We start from the raw sequence: 22,152 nt of genomic DNA, 5'->3' as shown, positions 1-22,152 counted from the left end.
CACAAGGACTACATCTGTTTTCACAAGTACAGCCATTCTGGTCTTACAGATCATGCTCTGGATACACGCCACAGAATATGGTGGAAGAAAGCTACAGTAATACATCGTAGCAAATACAAATTCGAAAGACTATTTATGGAATCAGCCTCAGCCCTAAGAAACTCTCCAAACCTCAACAAATTTGGTTGTATGCGACTGCACCAAATTTGGGAGGCTTACATCAGCAGACCTTCAGCCCAACGGCCAAGAACACCTACTTAGCCCGCTAGAGGGCACCATCAGGACTTTTAGGAGAACAATAGCTTCATCACTTCTTTCTCAGTTACTGTGTTGTAGTGCCTATGTGCACGTGCCTTTTTTTGTAAGTTCCTTTTGAAGATGGCAATGTGGCGTTGCCGAAATATTGGAAATATTTATTAAAGTGTAATTTAATTTATATTCATATCTACGTTGTTCAATTCCTTAAGTGATTTAGTAATGTATTAATAATACAGTGCAGTTTTATCTGAAAAACAGTGTTAAGATCCATGAATATATTGGTTTCTGTTCTTGTTGCTTAATTTGAAAGTCAGACTGAAGATATCCTTGATACTAGGGGAAAAATTTTATACTAATAAAAACATATGTAAGGTAAATCCATTTTATGTTATTTATTAGTATAGTGTTACATTCTTATATATCATGTTATCCAACAAATAATACAACCATGCAAATTAATTTTTTCCTGCTGTGTGTTCAAGAATATATTAATTCATTTTGTAACTGTTTCTGGTAAATAAGTGAAAGAACACAGAAATAATGCTTTGAGAGTGAAAGGATACATCTAGAAAGTAGACTGAAAAGTCCTAAAAAATTTTGAAATTAAATTTGTTTGGTAGAAAAAATTATTTTAGAAATTATGGCAGTATTAATGATGCCATGGATGTTTATTGCATTCATATCAAAATCATAAAAATAAATAAAAGAGAATGAGAAACATACACAGTAATGCTTGCTCTAAATATGCATAAAACTGGCATACTAAGAAGGCGCAAACACATTTTCAGATGAAGTAAATGAGTCACATTATGTCTTGACTTTCAAAGATTTTTAAGATAGCATGATTTACACACAAAGTAGCATCTGTGAAAAATGGAACATTGGCATATTTTATTTTCAAGCCAAAACTTTACCATACTCAAAACAACAGAATAGTATTACTAAAAAACATTGTAAGAATATATGCCACTCCTATGTAAGCAATATTTTGCCACCTCTAAATTTACAGATATACCTTGAAAAAATGGTGTTTTTATGGTTGAGATACAATTTATTTTAACATTTAAAAATATGAATGCAATATACAGTTTTTACAGATATGAACACAATGTAGTTTTTAATAATTAAGTAAAATGTAAGCATAATAAAATTAAAAAAACCCATCAAAATAATACACATAGCTTGGAAGAACCTTCTGTCTGAATATATCCTCCATCATTACCCATTGCCAAACAAGTAACTGGCAATCAGAATATCATTTTGCTTACATATGTTTAAATTATAATGTTTGCTTTATTAAACTAATTTAAATATTTCAAATAAATTCATTTTTCAGCATTTCAATTTTTTTCCACCTTTTAAACTTGCTGCTCTTGGGCATTGTCTTAGTTGTTTAGTGGGTTTACTGTGGTTCCAAGTATTACATTTAATATAAAAAAGTATAAATTAAATTAAAAAATACTTTACATGTCTTCATGCCTTTAAATTTGTTGCAATATTCTTTAACGGGAAAATTTCTATTAAAGGGAGAGAAATTAAAAACAGATTATGTTAAAAAAAAAAGAAGCGAAAGATTCTACATACACAAAATGAGGAAATCATAACCTATATTAGAGCATAATGCCTGTGGTGCCAAAAATCGAAACTTTGTTGCTCTGAAATTTGCATATTGAAGTTAAAATTTCAGATAATACAAAGTTCACTGTATATGTATACCTATGATTTTTTTTTTCTTTGGTAAATCATTCTTCTTCTTCTCCCATAGTCCTAAATGAACCGTTGGGTCATTCATGGCTGGTAGGTGATACTCTTTGCTAGCCTCCTCCAGTCATTTCGGTCTCTTGTTCTTGATATCAGTTGAGAAAGGGAGGAATTTGTCCATTTTTTGATGTTACCAGTCCATTTTAATCGAGTTCGGTCCCTAACTCTTGATCCCAGAACGATTCCTTCTAGGGTTTGCTTTGGAATGCCATTAGTCCTCTCCACATGTCCGAACGATTCCTTCTAGGGTTTGCTTTGGAATGCCATTAGCCCTCTCCACATGTCCGAACCATTTCATCTGTCTTCTGAGAACTGTCAGAATATTTTCTCTTTTTCTCCTATCTATTGAGTCAATCAGTTTTTGGACATTTTCATTGGTTTCGTGAGCGGTATAGGGAATTCTCAAAAGTCTTCTGTAAGTTTTCGTTTCGAAAGACAGAAGTCTCCTCTCATCTTCCTTCAATAAAGTCCAGGCCTCACAACCATACAAAAGGACAGAATTCACCAAGGTATCAATTAGTCTTAGTCTGGTTGTGATTGCTATTCTGTTATCTCCCCACAATGGTTTTAACTTCTGTAGGGCCATGGTTGCCTTAGCAATTCGGTATTTAATGTCGGTTTTTGAACGACCATCTTGACTCAACGTGCTTCCTAGATAAGTGAACTTCTTTACATTCTCAATTTGCTTATTGCCAATTTGTATCTTTAAGAATTCAATGTCTGATTTTGAGGTTATCGTTGTTTTTGTTTTTTGTAGGTTTATGTATAATCCATATTTTTTTAATGTTCCGAAAACACGGCTGGTTATCTCTTGTAATTCTTCTTCACTTTCTGCCAGAATATCGATATCGTCAGTGAAATGCAAGTTATTTATTCTTAGTCCACCAACTACTATTCCAGTGTCATATTCATAAAGAGCTTCATCTATGACATATTCCAGAAAACAATTAAAAAGAAGAGGGGACAAGATTCATCTCTGTCTTACCTCCTGTTCTGCCCAGAACAGTTCACTGCTGTAATTTTTAATTTCAATTCTCATATCAGATGAGGAATAAAGAGATTTAAATAATCCTAATGATTTTGTTGTCAATACCATAATGTTCTAAAATTTTCCATAATGCCTCGTGCCATATTGAGTCAAAAGCTTTTTGAAGGTCTAAGAAGTTGTGACAGATTATTTTGTTATGTTCTATGTATTTTTCACCTAGTATGTGTATTGTAAAAATATGGTCGATTGTACTTCTGGACTTCCGGAAACTTGCTCGTTCCTCTGATAGTCTGCTTTCTATTTTCTTTTCGATTCTTGACAATAGTATTTTTAACAGGATTTTGCTTGGATGACTAATAAGGCTTATTGTTCTATAGTTGCTACATTTATTGCTGTTTCCCTTTTTAGGGATAGGTACAAGGACAGAAGTCCGCCAATCAGAAGGCCAAGTCTCTGTGTTCCATACGTCCTGGAATAAATTTAGCAAGGTGCTATGATGATGTCACCTCCCTCGCGTATCAGTTCCACTGTGACACCATCACTTCCCGGTGATTTTCCAATTTTTGAGGAGCTAACTGCTACAATAACTTCTTTTAATATCGGGTAATCTCCTTCCTCCGAACCTCCTGGCAAAATTCCGTCCAAAATATCATTGGTCAGTTGAGGGTCCTTTTGAAAAAGCTTAGTTGCGTAACATTTCCATCTATCAATTATTTTCTGGTTATCCATGATAGGAGTTCCATCTTCATCTTCTATGCTCCAATTAATTGCAGTAAAAGGTTTGGTTAGCTTATTGATAATTTGAAAAGCACTTTTAGAATTATTTTTATTTAAGTCCTCTTCTATATTTTTGCATTCATCCAATATCCATAAGTTTCTAGCATGTTTGATTTCTGTTTTAATAATCTTAGTAATATTTTTATACTGTTCTCTATTATCACCACTATTAATATGAGATTTCAAATATCTTCTTTCGTTTCATAGGTCCAAAATATTGTTGGTTATCCATGGTTTATTTATTTTCCTTTTATATCCAAGGATTTCTTCATCTGTCTCAGTTATCTTTTGTGAGCAGTATTTGGTTTTAGATTCGATACTATTATGTTTCTTGAAGCTTATGTCAAAAATTTGTTTTAATTTGTATTTATATAGTGTATTTATTTTGGGGATCTTTTAATTTTTCTATATTATATCTTTTACGAGTTGATTTTGTAGGTAATCTTTCCCTCATTTTCATATTCACAGTTGCGATGACCATATTGTGGTCACTGCCAATGTCGGCTCCAGGAAATAATCTGGTTCTTGTGAGGTTGATGGAGTTTTTAAATCTTGTGCTTACAAGGATAAAATCAATTTGGTTGTGTGTTTTACCATCAGGGGAAGTCCATGTCCATCTTCTGGAAGGTTTATGGGGAAATAGAGTGTTAGTAATGGTAAGTTCATTTTGTGAGGCAAAATTGATCAATTCAAAACCTCTTTCATTTGTCTCCCCATAGCCATATGGTCCGAAAAATGGGAGATAATCCTTGCCGATGTCTGTTCCAATTTTGGCATTCCAATTGCCCTGTACAATCAAAAGGTCTTTTCTATTCACTCTGGTAATTGTTGCATTAAGTTGACCATAAAACTCCTCTACTTCGGAGCCCTTGTGATCTGTGGTTGGGGCATAGACCTGTATGATGGTGATATTGAGTGGTTTTCCTCTCAGGTGGACTAGAGCAATTCTGCTATTGATAGGGTTGAATTCCGTGACAGAATTTCGTGATGATTTGTGTATCAAAAACCTGACACCTTCCTTTCCGCTGCAGTCACATCCAGAGGAAAAAAGCAAATGTCCTTCATCTGTTGTTAGCTCTCCTGTTTTGGGCCATCGAATTTCACAAAGTCCCATAACAGTCCATTTATATCTTTTTAGTTCATGTTGTAGTAATTTGAGTTGACCTGATTGTAGTAGAGTCCTAATATTCCAAGTTCCGATCATTCAATGGTTGCGGAGTCTGAATCTGGATCCAGTTTTTCCATTATTTTTGTCAGTGATAGTGGTAGCGCTAGTCGCTAACTTCGCATTGCCACCCCTGGAGCTGCTACCAAATGGCAACGCAGACCTTGTTGAACCGGGCAACGTCCGTGCTGGCATGGTGTGCTGTGTTAAATCCTTTGCCATGAATGTCTAATGGACAGTAAATTAAGACAGATGGTGCCATTCTTCTCTTCTGTCTTCACCTGCTAGCATTTAGTTGGGCATAGTGGGATGGCCTTCACGCCTTGGGAGGCCCTGCCAGGAGTAATGATACTCCCGACGTGCTTTGCCCATCCCCCCCCCCATGGTGAGGCAGCATAGCAGGACTTGGGGGGGGGTAAATCATTACCATTTGATAATGTAAGATATTAATGAATGGTCTCTTCATCCTGTGTTATGTCATTAGGTTATTTGTACCTTCTGGCAGTATTTTCTCCTCTGGCTGATATTATATTCATACACATTCTTAAAATTATCCTTAAGGAACTGGTTGTGTTTAATTCCTTTGTATTATCCTTCTCCTTTTTACACACCTTTAAAAGCTTTTAAGATTTATCTTTTGTATTCCTAGCTTACCGTAATTCAAATTTGTCTTTATAGTCATGTGAACATCAAAATGGAGACTTGAATAATGAGAACTAATTGTGCCTATGTCCCACAGAGGGTTCTAGTAAGAAAAAAAAATGTTGAGTTATTAGAAAAGGCAGCTGACAAAAAGATAAAGGATAAGTTGGTCCTTGTTGGAGACCTTAATAGCAGAGTAGGAAATGAATGCCAGACATATAGAAATGTTTTGGGAAAATTTGAAGAGAGAGCAAAGCTAATAATAATGACAAATGCCTGCTTTCTGTTTAGAATATACACTATTCATTACTAATGTGATGTTCTAACATAAAGGTTTACACAAATTCACGTGGAGAGAAGACACAAGAAATAAGAACAATTCTGTTGATTATGTTAACAATGTCTCCAAAGGTTTTGCAGAACAAATTGGGGCACAAAGCCAAAAATTCTCAAAACTACTTACACTACACTAATAAGGCTAATAATGGAATATGCAGTACCTATCTGGTCACCTTCGGCTTTGTTGGTAAAGGAGAAATTAGACAAAGTACAAGCAAAAGCATCCAAGATTATCATTAGTGCAGTCTCATCCACTAACAACATCAGACCCTAACAGGAAAATGTGGGCTTGACCTGCTGGAGGACAGATGGAAATTTGCCACCATAAAGTTCAATAATAATATCAGAAGCTACCAAAGAGATCATTAAAAACTTATGAACATTGGAATCAAAAATGCAGACTTCACAGATCATCAACTTTACAATATGATGACACTATCAGAAAGGAAATAGGTCTTGATCATCTAAATGCCCACATAAGTAAAGAACCTCTATTTTCCAGTCCTTTACCTTCAAATACCTCTTCCATAAATCTTAATCTTACCAAATTCTGTACAAAAAAAGAAACAAAAGAAATGCTCAACCTTCTTTCATCCTCCAAACAAGTTATTTGTTATACCAATGGATCGTCAGACACCAGTATGATTAATTGAGGTGCTGGTGCTCTCATTCTACTCCCGAAAGGTGAAAAACTTGCAATAAAAGTTGGATCTGGGAGAATTGCTTCCAATTTTATCAGCGAACTCTATGCAATAAATAAAGCACTCGAAGCTTATTTAAAATTATTATCATCTCAACAAGCAGAGGGAATTATAATATACAGTGACTCAAGATCAGCTATGGAGGCAATCAAAAATGGCAATACCAAGCTCACACAAGACATCCATAAACTCTTAAACCAACTAAAGTGTTTAGGAAAAAGTTACATTTTACAGTGGATTCCTGCTCATGTAGACTGATTACAATGAGGCAGTTGATAAATTATCAAAAGAGGCCAGAGAACTCAACCAAGAAACTGACATGATAACTCTTGTTGATGCTAATGCACTAGCAAAATCTAAACTAATTCCACTAAAATCAGAGATACACCACCAAATTCCTGAAATCAGTGTTGACAGAAAGACCTCCACTATGATAGCAAGACTCCCAACAGGATACTTTAGAGGAATGAATATCAATTTGGATGATACGAGAACATATAAAAACTGCAATAACTCCCCTAATACCGAACTGACCCCCACTCACATTTTTATCTGTCCAGCAATTACAACAGCCTTGCAAGCAAACATTAGCTCTATATGAACAAAATCATTGACATAGCCAAAGCAGTTCAAGGAGCACATGGAAATATCTAAGACTCTGCAAAGGACAAGACAACAACATCTCTTGCTGATTCAGTACACAAGGGTATACAGCAGATTTAAAATAAGAAATAGTCATTCAGTTTTGAGCAGGAGAAATATGCATATCATACTGAAAAGAAAAGCATTTAAGATAGTTTTAAAATTAATCAAACCAGCTATTATTGGTGAAAGAGTTTGAGAACAATAATCAAACCATGAGATTCATTGGCTGACTCTGAGGAGAATATTGATTAATTCAGCCAGAGAGCATGCAGTGAAGTTTTTTACAAAGCAAAAAGAAAAAAACAGGAAGAAGTCAGAATTTTATGGTAGACTCTGGAAGTTAAAGAAGCAGTTCTGGAAAAGAAGAAAGTGTATTGAAGGGCCCTGACAAGTAAGTCAGCATGTGCTTTGAGAGAATACAGAGAAAAATGAAGCTGTGTGTAAAAGCAGATAAACAAAATATCATTGTCTAGGCTTCTGTGGAGTGAGGACCTGCTAGAAGTAAAATTTTTGGTATTCCATAAAAGTAAAGTATCACAGAATAAGAAACCATTATTATTAATTTCTCAACTAGTTTCATGAAATTCTTTTAATGGGAATTAATAATTTCAATAATGGGAATATAACAAGAATCTGTTATCTGGAAAAGGCATATGACAATGTGCCAAGAGAAAAGTTGTTCAAGACACTACAATGATATGGTGTAAATGGGACATTATATCAAGTAATATGTAGTCTATATTTTAAATTGTAAGTGAGCAGTTAGTATCGAAGAAGATACAGAAAGGTGGTTTAATATAAAATTAGGCATAAGACAAGGGTGCACACTATCTCAGCTGTTATTCATCATTTACGTGGATCATGTTATGGTGGAAATGGCATTAAATCTGATATCAAAATTGGAAACATTGATCTTAGCTCTTTACTTTGTGCAGACAAGATGCTATAATCCTAAATAAATCCAGTAGAATTCTGCTGGATTCCTTAATTAAATTGAATAACTGCTATAACATATTTTTCATGAGAGCTGCAGTAAAAGACAAAGACTATGAAAATAGGCAGGAACACTGAAAACATCAGCTGCATCCTGATTGGAGACCCTATAGAACAAGTAAACATTTCAGTGCTTAGTTACAGTTTTTAGCAAAGATGGCAAATTATATGGACATAAACAATAGAATAACCACAGCTGGTATAGTGTTGAGCCAATTAAATAAGTTTATATGGAATAAGAGAGAAATTAGATCAGTGTCCACACGATATGAAAAACGAAGATATTAGCAAGGGACTTGGCATTGTTTAGCTTTCAGGAATCTGTGTGAGCAAAGCTAATCTAAAGTGGTATAATCACTTAAACAGAATGAGAGAAAAAAGGTTATATCTAAGTTGCCATCAAAGCATGTTTGCTATGATGGCAAGAAAAAAAAAAAAGACTATGATCTAGGTGGATTGATGCAGTTAGAAGAGTGAAATATAACATCTGACAATGTTGGAGTCCTGCAATTGCAGACTGATTTGGAGGAAAATTGTTAATAGAAGGTTAGCAATAATGTAAATTTTAATGTAGTGCTATCATAGTATTTTGTATACCCCTGTGGATACATATCAGGAATTTGATGATGATGAGAGAAATTCTGTATGCAGATAAAGCAGTAATGTATGAATGAAGTCAGTAACTTATTAAAATGTTTCTCAAGAGCATAGTCCAGAGAATCATTCTATATGTTATTTTATTATTACCTTAACTGTTTCTGTGTTTATTCATTAAAGGATTGTTTTTTATTATTATTATTTTTTTTTTATTCATAGAAACTCCATCTTTTGTGAAACCAATGAAAGATAAAGAAACTCATGCTGGAGAAACAGCAGTACTGGAATGTATGGCATCTGGTAGTCCAAAACCTTCACTTATTTGGACTAAGGATAATGGTCCATTAGTAGCCACAGAAAGGCATTTTTTTACAGCAGATAATCAACTACTAATCATTGTTCAGGCCCAGGCTTCAGATAGTGGTGAATATTTTTGTGAGATGACTAATTTATTAGGCACTGATAGAGATTCTTGCCTGCTCACAGTTCTGCCGGGTATGGATTCTTTAATTTTATTGATTTTATTTGTCCCAGTGTATCCAAAAAAGGTCCCCAATTTTCAGGTGCTGTGTTGTGAGCAAATTCCTTATAAGTTGTGATTGCTTGGCATGCAGTAAACTAATTTTTAGTTTGAATAAAAGAAGAAAAGAAGCTAAAAAGCTACTTCAGCTTGGCTGTGACCCTTTTAAAGGGAAGTATAACATCCTTCCTTCCCTTTAAAGAAAAGAGGAAGGATGTTATTTGCCTACTTCCTATTGAAGAAGTAGGCAACTAGCATTTGCATTTCGAACATTAAAAGTTTTGAAAGTTGAGAGCTTGCAAAATTACAAACCTTTGGCATGAGTTAGTTGCCTTGGTATTGCAGTTCTTATTTAGTGCAGTTGGAGGGCAATATGTCATTCAGTTGGAAAGACCTCAGTCCAAATCCTGTTGAGGATATTTGGAGCCTTTATAGGGATTTTCACTTGAAGGTGAATTAGCCAATCAGTTGAAGGTGAAAAGCACTGACACTGGGTGGCAGGACTTTTTTTTATCCTAAAACTCAAGTTTTTATCCTCACAAAACAGACCTATTCAAAGAAAACAACCAAAGAACTCATCTAATTAACAGACCTAATATACTGGTCTCATATTTCTTAGATGTATTGGCCATACTTCTGGCCAATCCTAAACTTTGGTGTTGTATTGCTTAAAAGAAAAAATCCACCTGAAGAGTCTAAGTCACTTTTTTATTAGTGCTTTTGGCCTTGACTAAGATGAATTACTGATTCTTCAGGTAAGTCTTGTCTTTTAAGTAGTGCAACATCAGCACATTCTAATGCCTGAAGTTTGTAATTTGCACACTCACTTTTTAAGAAGCTTTTAAAGTTTCAAAGTTCAAATGTTGTTTGCCTTCTTTGTATATAAAATAACAACAAATGGATATTTGCTATCCTGCCTTTTAACATTTTCACATGCTGCAAAAATTTTTTAACCGATTCATTAAATATAAAATTATTTTAGTGATAGATTGAGCACTAAGTCACAGAAATTAAAATAAATAAATAAATAAATAACAATTGGGCCTTTTTTTCATATACTAGGAAATACATTGTTATATTCTTTTGATCTATTTTCATGGAAAGTTTAATGTGTACATTAGCTTACATTGCATGCCTACTTGCAATTTTGATTTTTCAAAATTTAACCAGAAATTTATTTTGACATTGAAACTTTTCTTTATCCTTTATTTGTAATTTTTCAGTAAATCATACTTCATTAACTGGTCTGGTTAAAGTGAATAGTATCTCTACTTTCTATCCAGCAGCTGTGGATTTGAATCCCATCATGGTGTGGACTTCCATGTTTGGTTTGGTTTCCATAGCAGAGTTTTTAGATTATTTAACTTCCGGCTCACCCTAGATTACTAAATGTACTTTAAATTTACAACCTATTGTGGTTGAGATCACATTAAAAAAGGATACTTTTTATTATTTTTTTTTCTGTAATAAACAGTTTTATAATGCAATGAACAACATGAGTTTACTAAGGGAAGGTTGTGTTTGAGTAACTTGCTCACATTTTATAATCATGTGACTGTTGATACATTTGCACTTTGCTAAAGCTTTTGAAAGGATTCAACATGGAAGGCTGCTGCATAATTTGGAAGATATGTGATTGATTATAAAATATTAGCATGTATAAGAGAATGGTTGACTGGTAGATATCAAAAAGTGGTATATGAAGGATGTGTCTGCAGAGATTTAAGGTGACCAGTGATATACCAGGGATCAGTCCTTAGTCTGTTGTTATTGATTCTTTACATTAGTGACATTGAGAAGGATTTGAAAGGTGGCATAGAGCTGTTTGCTGATAATGATAAGCAGGGTAATCCAGAATGCAACTGACATGTACACAGTACTTGCAGAAATATTTGAATAAGTTGGAATTGTGGGCATGGGAAAATTGCTGTCCGTTTAGTATTAGGAAGTGTAAAGTTATGCACTTTGTGTAATGTGATATATAATGGCATATTATACTAATGGGATTATGCTAGAAGAAACTGACCAGGCTAAGGATCTTAAGAGTTTTAGTAGACAGGAGCCATATAGCAAAGATTGAGTACAACTTGGAGGATAATTGCAATGCTGAAATGAACACTGACTTGTAAGAATAAGAATTATCATTAATCATAGATTATCATTAATGCTAGATGATAATTAATGCTATGATAGGACAGTTAATCCTATTTACGTATTGTGCTGTGTTATCTGTTAATTGTATTTTCTGTCTCATTTGTCTTTTCTAAATCACTTAGGGAATTGATCATTTGTCTGTTTTGCAGGATGGTAAAATTGAATTCCTGATAAAAGTCATGTCACCTCTCTCTATGAGACCGGCTCACTCATTATCAGTTGAAAAGCCCTTATAAAGGTAATCTACATTGTAGATTGGATTCAAACTCAATTCTTTCCAACCAAAGGTCATCATCATTATTGACTGTGCTATGGAAGTTCTGACTGTAAAAACTGAAATATACAAATATTGAAATAAAACTGAAATGTTTGAAAAGAAGAACCAAGTTGTTGATATCCTGTTGCACAATCTGAAGAAGGCATTGATTGATTCAGACAGGGAAATGTGAAATTTAAAACTGAATGGTGGACGCAAGATGTTAGAGGCAGTTCTAAAAAAAAAGAATCATGATGTAGGAAGTTTTTCCACTTGGTTATGCTATAAATTAAAGATGCCAAGAAATTATATACTTGGTTTAATTCTTTATCCAAGTGTAAGGAAACAGTTAGTTCTGTCGGTAGTAACTAAGGGTTACTACCGACACACAAGGGTCTGGGTAGTGACCCTTCCCATAATGCATAGCATTATACATACCCATAAGGATATGTGCTTTGCATTATGGGATATTAAGGCAAGTGATGTGAAGTCATAAACTTCTATATACGAGTTGCCTCAGTCCTGAAAATAGCTCAGGTGCAAACTTGTTTGCTTACACTTGGATAAAGGATTAAACCAAGTATATAATTTCATGATATCTTTAATTTAAAGAATCATGTTGAAAGTTCCTAGTAAGTAAGTCTGCAGGTGCATTGAGAGAATATAGAGAAAAACATAAGAAAGCTAATCTGTGTAAAAGTAGTTAAAGCAAAAATCATGGGAAGACTGGTAAGAAGATAATGATAAATATCATGAAGGTAGCAAAATGTTTTGGTGGCTGTTAAGGAATCTTAGAAATGGAGGGAAGATGAACTGTAAAAAAAATCATAAATGATAAAGGTGACATAAATGAAGATAAGGATATTTTGAAGATCTGGAGTAATTATTTTTAAAGAATATGAGATGAGCAATGACAGAAGAGCATGCTAGAAAATGTTCAGAAAGATTATAATCAGGAGTATATATTAGTACTTGAGATAGGAAAAGCCATCAGAAACCTGTAATTGCAAAGGTAGCTTTGGAATGGAGTTATATGGAGTAATAAAAGTTTTTTATAGTTAAGCTATACTGCACAGTTCAGAAGAATTGCTTAGAAGGTCAAATTCTAAATTATTGGACAAGAGTAATTTCTCTACTGAATCTAAGTAGGATTTATGCAAACATACTTGAGAAGAAAATTAAACTTGCCAAGAAATTATGTTCATGTTTAATCCTTTATCCAAGTGTAAGCAAACAAAGTATCTTCACTACTAGGTAATGACTTCACATCAATTGCCTTGGTATCCCATAATGCAAAACATGCATCATTTCAGATGTACATTATGCTGTGCATTATGGGAAGATAGAGCCTCCATAGCTCAGTCGGTATAGACAAGCCCTTTGGTCGGAAAGACCGGGGTTCGATTCCTGTCCATGACATAAATTTCACCTTTATCCCGTCTCTTTTGACTACAGGTGAGTTAACTGTTCTCATACAGAGGTGGGGGGGGGGGGGGGTTCACCTGGAAACTCAGGTTGTTCGTTACTCAGAACAGGCAAACTGGCCTCGTGAACACAGGGATCTACAGAAATACATTCCTAATCCCTCATTAGGAGGGCTCAAACCATCCTAAGCGATGGAGGAGGAAAGGGGGAAATCCCATACGAAGTAAATTATGGGAAGAGCCACTACCCAGACCAGTTTCGATCTTTATTGAGGTCTCATCAGTAGGAACGAGGCCCAGAAGAGTTGCGAAGGTTGAAGTAATACAGATTTTTTTTGTTGTTGTTGTGTTTTATGTGTGGCACCCACTAATGAAAGGTTATTATAAACCTATAGTACATTTTGTTCTGTGGGTGAACTAAGGATTTTTTTTTCTTTTTTGCTATTTTCTGTTCTCTCTCTCTCTCTCTCTTTTTTTACATAGTCCAGAAACTCTGCTCTAGAGGCCGAACATAGAACTTTTTAAAGCCACAGACAATGAAATTCATCTCCCACTTAAAGACAATCACAAACATCCATGCCTACAGTGGGATTCGAACTCACAATCTGTTGGTTGGAGAGTGGGTACACTAACCACTCAGCAAACCAGGCTGGTAATATATTTCCCATACACAAATAGTAAAAGATGTGTATCACATTATTAAAATACTCATCATTATCATCATCAAATTTCTACCAAGTACCCTCAAGGGGTGTACAGGATATGATAGTACTACATGAAAATAATTACATCATTACTAACTTCCTATCTACAATTTTCCTCCAAATCAGTCTATTACTTGTCAAGACTCCAACATTATCAGATCTTATATTTCTATCGTCTAAGGCACTTTGTACCGTATCAATCCACCTATATCTTGGTCTTCCTCTGGGTCTTTTTCCTGCCAATTGACAGAGAACATTCCTTTTGCTAATCTTTCCTCTCCCATTCTGTTTAAGTGACCATACAACCTGACATTAGCTCTACTAACAAATTCCTCCTGGATGCTAAGAATGTCAAGTTCTTTCCTAATATCCTTGTTTTTAATATGATATTGCCATTGATGCTATCTGTTCACGCCTATAATCTTTCTCAGGACTCTCATATCTGTGGTCTCTAGTCTTTGGTAAGTGTTTTACTTCTGACCCACCTCTCAGATCCATAAGTTAAAACCGGTTTGAACACTCTTGTATACAGCTAATTTAGTGTTCTGACTAATTTCTCTCTTATTCCATATGAATTTATTCAATTGACTTCCCACCATACCAGCTTTGCTGATTCTGTTGTCTATTTCTATATTTAATTTACCATCTTCAGTAAAAATTGTGCCTAAGTAGCTGAAATGTTTTACTTGTTCCACAGGTTCTCCATTCACAACACAGTTGACATTTTCAATGATTCTGCCTATTTTCATTGTCTTTGTCTTTTTATTGCTGACTTTCATACCATATCTATTACAACAGCTATTCAATTTAGTCAGAGAATCTTGCAGACTTGTAGCAGATTTATTTAGAAGTATAACATCATCCGCATAAAGCAAAGAGCTGACATTAACATCTCCAATTTTGATATCATGTTTAATACCACTTTCCTTCATAATGTGATCCATATAGATAATGAATAACAGAGGGGATGTACATCCTTGTCTCACACCAGATTTAACATTAAACCATCTTCCTGTACTTCCTTCAATTCTAACTGCTGACTTACAACTCAAATAAAGACTACGTATTGCTTGATATAATGCCTCATTGACACCATATAACTGCAGCATATTGAATAGCTTCTCTCTTGGCACCTTGTCATATGCCTTTTCCAAATCGACAAAACTTAAATACAAATCTTTGTTATATTCCCATGCTTTCTCGACTATTTGTCGTAAAGTGAAGATCTGATCCTGACAGCCTCTATTTGGCCTGAATCCAGCTTGTTCTTCACAAAGCTTTTCTTCCACAATTCTTCTCAACCGTTTCTCAGTATACTTGCATAGATCTTGCCAGGAACACTCAGTAGGGAAATACCTTTGTAATTCTCACATTCCGTTTTATTTCCCTTTTTATATATGGGTACTATGAGAGCTCTGCTCCAATCATCGGTAATTCGTCCCTCTGTCCTGCTTTCTTTACTATGCAGTGCAGCCACTGTAAGACTCTTATACCACCATACTTCAGCATTTCTCGTCGAATATCATCTACTCCTGCTGCCTTTTCACATTTCAAGCCTTTGATGGCTTTTTCTACTTCAAGTATGGATATGTATTCCTGACTGCATGCCTGGTCAGTGTTTTTTACCACTGTGCTGTCATCACTGCTTGTTTCATTTAGCAGTTTTTCAAAGTAATTACTCCATACTTCAAGGATATCTTTTTCTCCTGTTTTCATGTCACCTTTATCATCTCTAACTCCTTTTACAGCACTCTTTCCTCCATTCCTAAGCTTCTTCAACAACCTCCAGAATATTTTGCCACCTTCTTGATATTTATTTTCTATATTCTTGCGAAAGTCCTCCCATGACTTTTGTTTAGCTAGTTTTACACACTGTTTAGCATTCTTGCATTTGTCTCTATATTCTCTAAGTGGATGTCAGGGCCCTCTTTGCAAAAATTAAAATATTTCACGGCCCCCCTTGAAAAAAATCGTAATAAAGAGATATATTATTATATTTATTGTATTTATATTCAATACAAAACATACACAGCGAATATTGCAAAAATCAAATGTATATATTACATTTTTTGCCTCTTACCGTTTGGTTCTGAAGACGATGCGGGCTGTTCTGGTAAAATATGAAATACTGTCTTTTTTTTGAGTCTGTTTCTGCTTATTCTCATTGTTCGCGGGAATTTTGTTTTATTTTTTAGCAGCCACTTATCCATCTCAGGGTTAAATTTTTTAACGTAGAATAGATCAAATAATATCACCACTTACACATGAAATTAGTGAATATTACCTGAATAAGGGAATCCCCGGACCAGGAAATTTTTCTCTTTTGTGACTTTTCTCCCTTTAAGATAATTAAGCCGTTAGGCTTAATTATCTTAAAGGGAGAGAAACAGACAGCAAAGGCAGGTTATTAAAGCATGCATATGATTGGTTCGGTATTAACAAAAGATCGTGCAACCGAAAGATAAAAGCATAGCTGACAATTGAGTTGAAATGCTAACTCTCTTCAACCGAATTCCATATGCGAAACTGCCATAACATTCATTACATATATATATATATATATATATATATTACTTAGTTTTAACACTTTTACAAAGTTTAACACGTTTGGTTGAATTTTATTGCTGCCTTGGGAAATCGAACTCACACACACATCTAATTAATAACAATAGTTTTTAGTTTGCCTATGCAACATATGGTTTTGTTTCAGTCTATACAGCATAGTTTCTGTATGAGGGGACATGTGATTCATTAATTAGTGTGTTTTTATCCCAGTTGTCTCTAATTGCACTGTTTCTTGAGAAATATATTACACAGACTCCTAATACCTTATTCACTGGCATAATAAAAGTACTTGTTTTTATTGTCTCTGCAGTATAGTGACTGTTATGGAGGGCATGTTGTTTACCACTGCAAGCGAGTTACTATCTCCCAACATGAACTTGTTTAAGCTTTTTTTCATGTGTGAAGTATATGCTAAACTTTTATTGGTAACAGAAAACTAGCTCGGATGACAGTGATAATATAAAACGAGTTTTGATATGTATATAAAGTCAATATCAACAGTCACTGATTACGAATGCATGATGAAAGGGATAGGAAGATTTAGAGCTTCCCTGGAGAGCATTCGAAGTAAATACAATTAACCACTGCTTTGAAATGAAACATATGAATAAGCAATATTTACTAATATTCATTAAGCGACGAAATACACAGGAAGCAAAGTTTGTGAACCAGCACCAATGTTTGATTTTTCCATTAAAATATAAAAAATAACAAAAAAGAAATAATAAATAATAAAAACATAAATACGTTTCTTTTAAAAGAAAAAATCTACTTAGTCTTAAAACATTTTAAATTTGTTTTTATTATTTCACGGTCCCCCTCAACAATACCTATGACTCCCAAGGGGACCGCGGCCCACAGTTTGGGAAGCACTGCTCTAAGAGCACAAGCTGACTTGTTTGACAGGAACTTTTGATATGCTTTCTTCTTTTCCTTCACTGCCTCTTTAACTTCCTGTGTCCACCTGGGAGTTCTGATTTTTTTATCCTTGCAGACAACCTCACCACATGCCTCTCTGGCAGAATCAATCAATGTTTTCTTCAGTTTGCCACTGAATCTCCAAGATTTGATTCCTGTTCTCAAACTCTTTCATTTTTTCTTCAATAATCTTTGTGTATTTTAGTCTACAGTTCACATCTGAGAGCCGCTCAACTTTTTTAAAATAACAAAACCTGTGGTGCGTTCATAATTAGAAGAAACACACGTATAAACCACAGTGAAAATTATTTAATTGTAAATATTTCATCCTAAGTATCTTAGGACATCATCAGTACAGTATTTAAACAAAAATAAGGAATAACATACAGTTAGGGCGCATGATTACAATAGAATCTCATGAAAATGTGCATAACGTGCTAAAGTAGTACCAAAAAAAAAAAAAAAACGTTAATTATTTAACACAGTTTTTTATGATAATTTCCCATACTTTAGGAATAGTAAGAACGTCGTTGCGGTTTAGGTTTGGTCTGTGTAGTAGGGCTTCAGAACTTTCTTTGTATAAACGTTCATGTTTAAATAAAGATCTATATAAAAGTTTAGCCTTTTCCCAATGGATCCTATGGTTTGGATTTTCAATTCCGTGTTGAGAGAGGCCAGATTTCTGCGGTTTAAGAAGACGAATGTGGTCTTGCTGTTCCGAGATGCATTTCTGAACAGACCTACCTGTCTATCCAAAGTAAGATAATTTGCATGAGCATGGAATCTCATAAACACCAGGTAACATCAAGGGTGAGAATTTGTCCTTAGGAGAAGGTAATAATTTTTTTTTTTTTTTTTTTTTTATTATTATTTGACACCTCCAGGGAGTCCAAAGACTCATCGAGGGAGAGTGTGCCAACAGCATCGAACGATTGATCTCCTTCCAACTACTAACCGCGCTCAAACTTACTTAACTGAGCCATTAGTATCAGAGGCTCTACCCATCGATAAGTTGTAAATTTGGTTGATAGGTTTGTAAGTAGTGGCAAAATTGTATTTCTTCATAATTTTAGAAAGACGTTCTGAGATGCCTTTAACGTAAGGTATGGGAATCCTATGCAGTTCTTCCTGTCTGGTTTGATGTATGCAGAAGTGACTGATGATTTTTTGAGTTGTTTTGGGATTATATTCATTTAGGATGGCTGTATTTTTGATAACTTCTAATTCCTGGTTTAAAGATTCTACAGAGGAGCAGAATTTGTGTGCTCTGGAAACTAGTGATTTAATAATGCCAGATTTCTGAGATGGATGATGAGCAGAAGAATTGTGAATGTAGCGACCTGAGAATGTAGGCTTGCGAAAGACAGAAGTGGCGATGGAACCGTCTTCTTTTCTTTTGATGTGTAAATCCAAAAAAGAGATACCCTGTGGAGATTCTTTTTCTAACGTCATCCCGAACCTGAATTACAACTGTTTCTAGATAAAATTAACCTCCTTCATCATCGCATCAACTTTACGTTAGAAAAAGAATCTCCACAGGGTATCTCTTTTTTGGATTTACACATCAAAAGAAAAGAAGACGGTTCCATCGCCACTTCCGTCTTTCGCAAGCCTACATTCTCAGGTCGCTACATTCACAATTCTTCTGCTCATCATCCATCTCAGAAATCTGGCATTATTAAATCACTAGTTTCCAGAGCACACAAATTCTGCTCCTCTGTAGAATCTTTAAACCAGGAATTAGAAGTTATCAAAAATACAGCCATCCTAAATGGATATAATCCCAAAACAACTCAAAAAATCATCAGTCACTTCTGCATACATCAAACCAGACAGGAAGAAGTGCATAGGATTCCCATACCTTACGTTAAAGGCATCTCAGAACGTCTTTCTAAAATTATGGAGAAATACAATTTTGCCACTACTTACAAACCTATCAACCAAATTTACAACTTATTACCTTCTCCTAAGGACAAATTCTCACCCTTGATGTTACCTGGTGTTTATGAGATTCCATGCTCATTCAGATTATCTTACTTTGGACAGACAGGTAGATCTGTTCAGAAACGCATCTCGGAACATCAAGACCACATTCGTCTTCTTAAACTGCAGAAATCTGGCCTCTCTCAACATGGAATTGAAAATTCAAACCATAGGATCCATTGGGAAAAGGCTAAACTTTTACATAGATCTTTATTTAAACATGAACGTTTATACAAAGAAAGTTCTGAAGCCCTACTACACAGACCAAACCTAAACCGCAACGACGTTCTTACTATTCCTAAAGTATGGGAAATTATCATACAAAACTGTGTTAAATAATTAAGTTTTTTTTTTTTTTTGGTACTACTTTAGCACGTTATGCACGTTTTCATGAGATTCTATTGTAATCATGCGCCCTAACTGTATGTTATTCCTAATTTTTGTTTAAATACTGTACTGATGATGTCCTAAGATACTTAGGATGAAATATTTACAATTAAATAATTTTCACTGTGGTTTATACGTGCGTTTCTTCTAATTATGCTCAACTTTTATTCGCTTTAAAACTTTCTTACTTGTTATTCTTTTCAATATGAAATTCAATTTTATCCTGCTCAAGACTAAATAGTGATCACTTCCAATTTCAAATCCTCTGTACACTCTGGTGTCCTGCAAACATCACTATCAACAATAACATAGTCAATGAGACTTTTCTTATTCCTAGCCTCTTCTCTCCATGTGAATTTGTGCACATTTTTATGTTGGAACATGGTGTTAGTAATAACCAGTTCATGTCCTGAGTAGAAATCCAACAGATATTTGCCATTATTATTAGCTTTGCTCTTTTCTCCAAATTTTCCCAAAATATTTTTGTATGTCTCACAATCATTTCCTACTCTGCTATTTAGATCCCTAACAAGGACCAACTTTTCCTTTTTCATTGTGTCAGTTGCTTTTTCTAAAGCCTCAAAAAATTCCTCCACTTCTACCTTAGTAGAACCTTCTGTGGGACCATAGGCACAAATAAGTCTCATTGTCTAGTTCCCAATTCTTATATTTGCCCACATTACTCTACTTGAGACTGACTGCCATTCAAGAAGATTAGCCTCGTATTTTGTGTTGAATACTATGGCTACTCCTTCTTTTCCTTGATTGTCATTGCCTGAATATAACATTTTGTATTTATTGCAAAAATATTAAAATACTCTGGATCAGAAATAGTTGTAGAAAGTTTTTTTTTTTTTTCCCCACTTGGTTATAAATTAAATGAAAATTGCCAGGAAATTATATTCTTGTTTAATCCTTTATCCAAGATAAAAGATACTTGAGAAGAAGCTAACAAAAATTTGATGAGAAACTTCCAAAATAATAAGCTAGGCTGTTTGGTTTTATTTTAAGAGAAAGAATAGAAATCATGGGAATATAACAAAGATGTGTATTTAAGTTCTGTAGATCTAAAAAACTCAAAGAAAGAAACAAACAAAAAAAAAACCCAGCAATCTACAACAGCAAAAGAAGATGGGCAGGACATTTTGCCAGAATGAGAGACAACAGATGGACAGTCAGAGTTACAAACTGGTATCCAAGAGATACCAAAAGGAAACCTGGAATACCAGCCTTAAGGTGGGAAGACCCAATGATTAAGAAAGTTGGAAGAAAATGGAAAAGAAAGGACCAAGATAGGAATAGCTGGACTCTTTACGACCTGCAGTCATGGAGAAATCCTGACTGAAATCACAGGTCCATCAAGGTAAGATCTTAAAAAAAAAAAAAAAAAATGTGATTAAAATGGCAGCAAATAAGTTGTACCTAAGTTGTAAATCAGTTAAAATTGAAAGATGTCAAGGAAGATGGATTGATATAAAAATTAGATGTAAGACAAGTGTACATGTTATTTCTGCTGTTTATATATCATATTGTATATACGTATATGGATTATATTATGGAGAAAAGTGACATTAAACTTTATGTCAAAACTGGCAGTAATAAACTTGGATCTTCATTTTATACAGCTGATGTTATACTCCTGAATGAATTTGTTAAGTAAATTGAATAACTGCTTCAATAAATTTTATGGGAAAATCAGCAATATAAAGGCAAAAACTGTGAAAATGCAAGAACATGGAAAACTTGAATTGCATTCTCAATGGAGATCCTATAGAAAGATAAAATATTTAGGCACAATTTTTAGTATAGGTGGCAAATTAGATTTGGAAATGGATAACAGAATAAGCAAAGCTGGTATGGTGAGAAGCCAGTTGATTAAATCTATATGGCATAAATGCGAAATTAGTCAAAACACTAAGTAGCTCTATAATAGACAGTGTCTATAATAAAGCAATTTTTACTTTTTGATCAGGGAATTGGATTAAAAATCAAGCAGTTGATTTCTGCTTGATTATATGTGGTCTTTAGTCTCAAAGACTAGAGATCACATAAATGGAAGTTTTTAATGAAAATTAGAATAGTAAGCTAATAGCATCATTGCCAATGGACTAGTCATAGGGAAAATGAAGATATTAGGAAGGAAGGAAGGAACTTGACATTGTTAGCAATCAAGAATGTGTAAGCAGAGCTAATTAAAGTGATATGATCACTTAAAACAGAATTATACAGTAAAAGTTAGTAAAACAAATGTTGGATTAGGAAAAGGAAGTCTAATATCTAGGTGGAGATTTGACAGTATTGGAGGTGGTACATATAGAAATTATGAATATTGTACTTTGTATGTCCAGTGTTATCATGGAACATAATTCCACAAT

General features: G+C 34.4%; 1 protein-coding gene across 1 annotated transcript in view; it reads left to right on the top strand.

Annotated features, from left to right (window-relative positions):
* The window catches only part of LOC150106600 (uncharacterized), a 468,912-nt gene that overhangs the window by 373,330 nt on the left and 73,430 nt on the right, over positions 1-22,152 (top strand). Inside the window, exon 16 of the mRNA XM_090393439.1 lies at positions 9,086-9,361. Within this exon, the coding sequence (XP_090249565.1) occupies positions 9,086-9,361 (276 nt within the window). The remainder of the gene's footprint in view (positions 1-9,085; positions 9,362-22,152) is intronic.

This window comes from Typopeltis vanoorti, chromosome 5, assembly GCF_054136105.1.
Source record: "Typopeltis vanoorti isolate ZY-2024b chromosome 5, IOZ_Tvanoo_1.0, whole genome shotgun sequence".
NCBI classification, from domain to species: Eukaryota; Metazoa; Arthropoda; class Arachnida; order Uropygi; family Thelyphonidae; genus Typopeltis; species Typopeltis vanoorti.
Note: the sequence above shows the minus strand (reverse complement) of the source record. Positions and strands in the feature narration are given on the sequence as shown.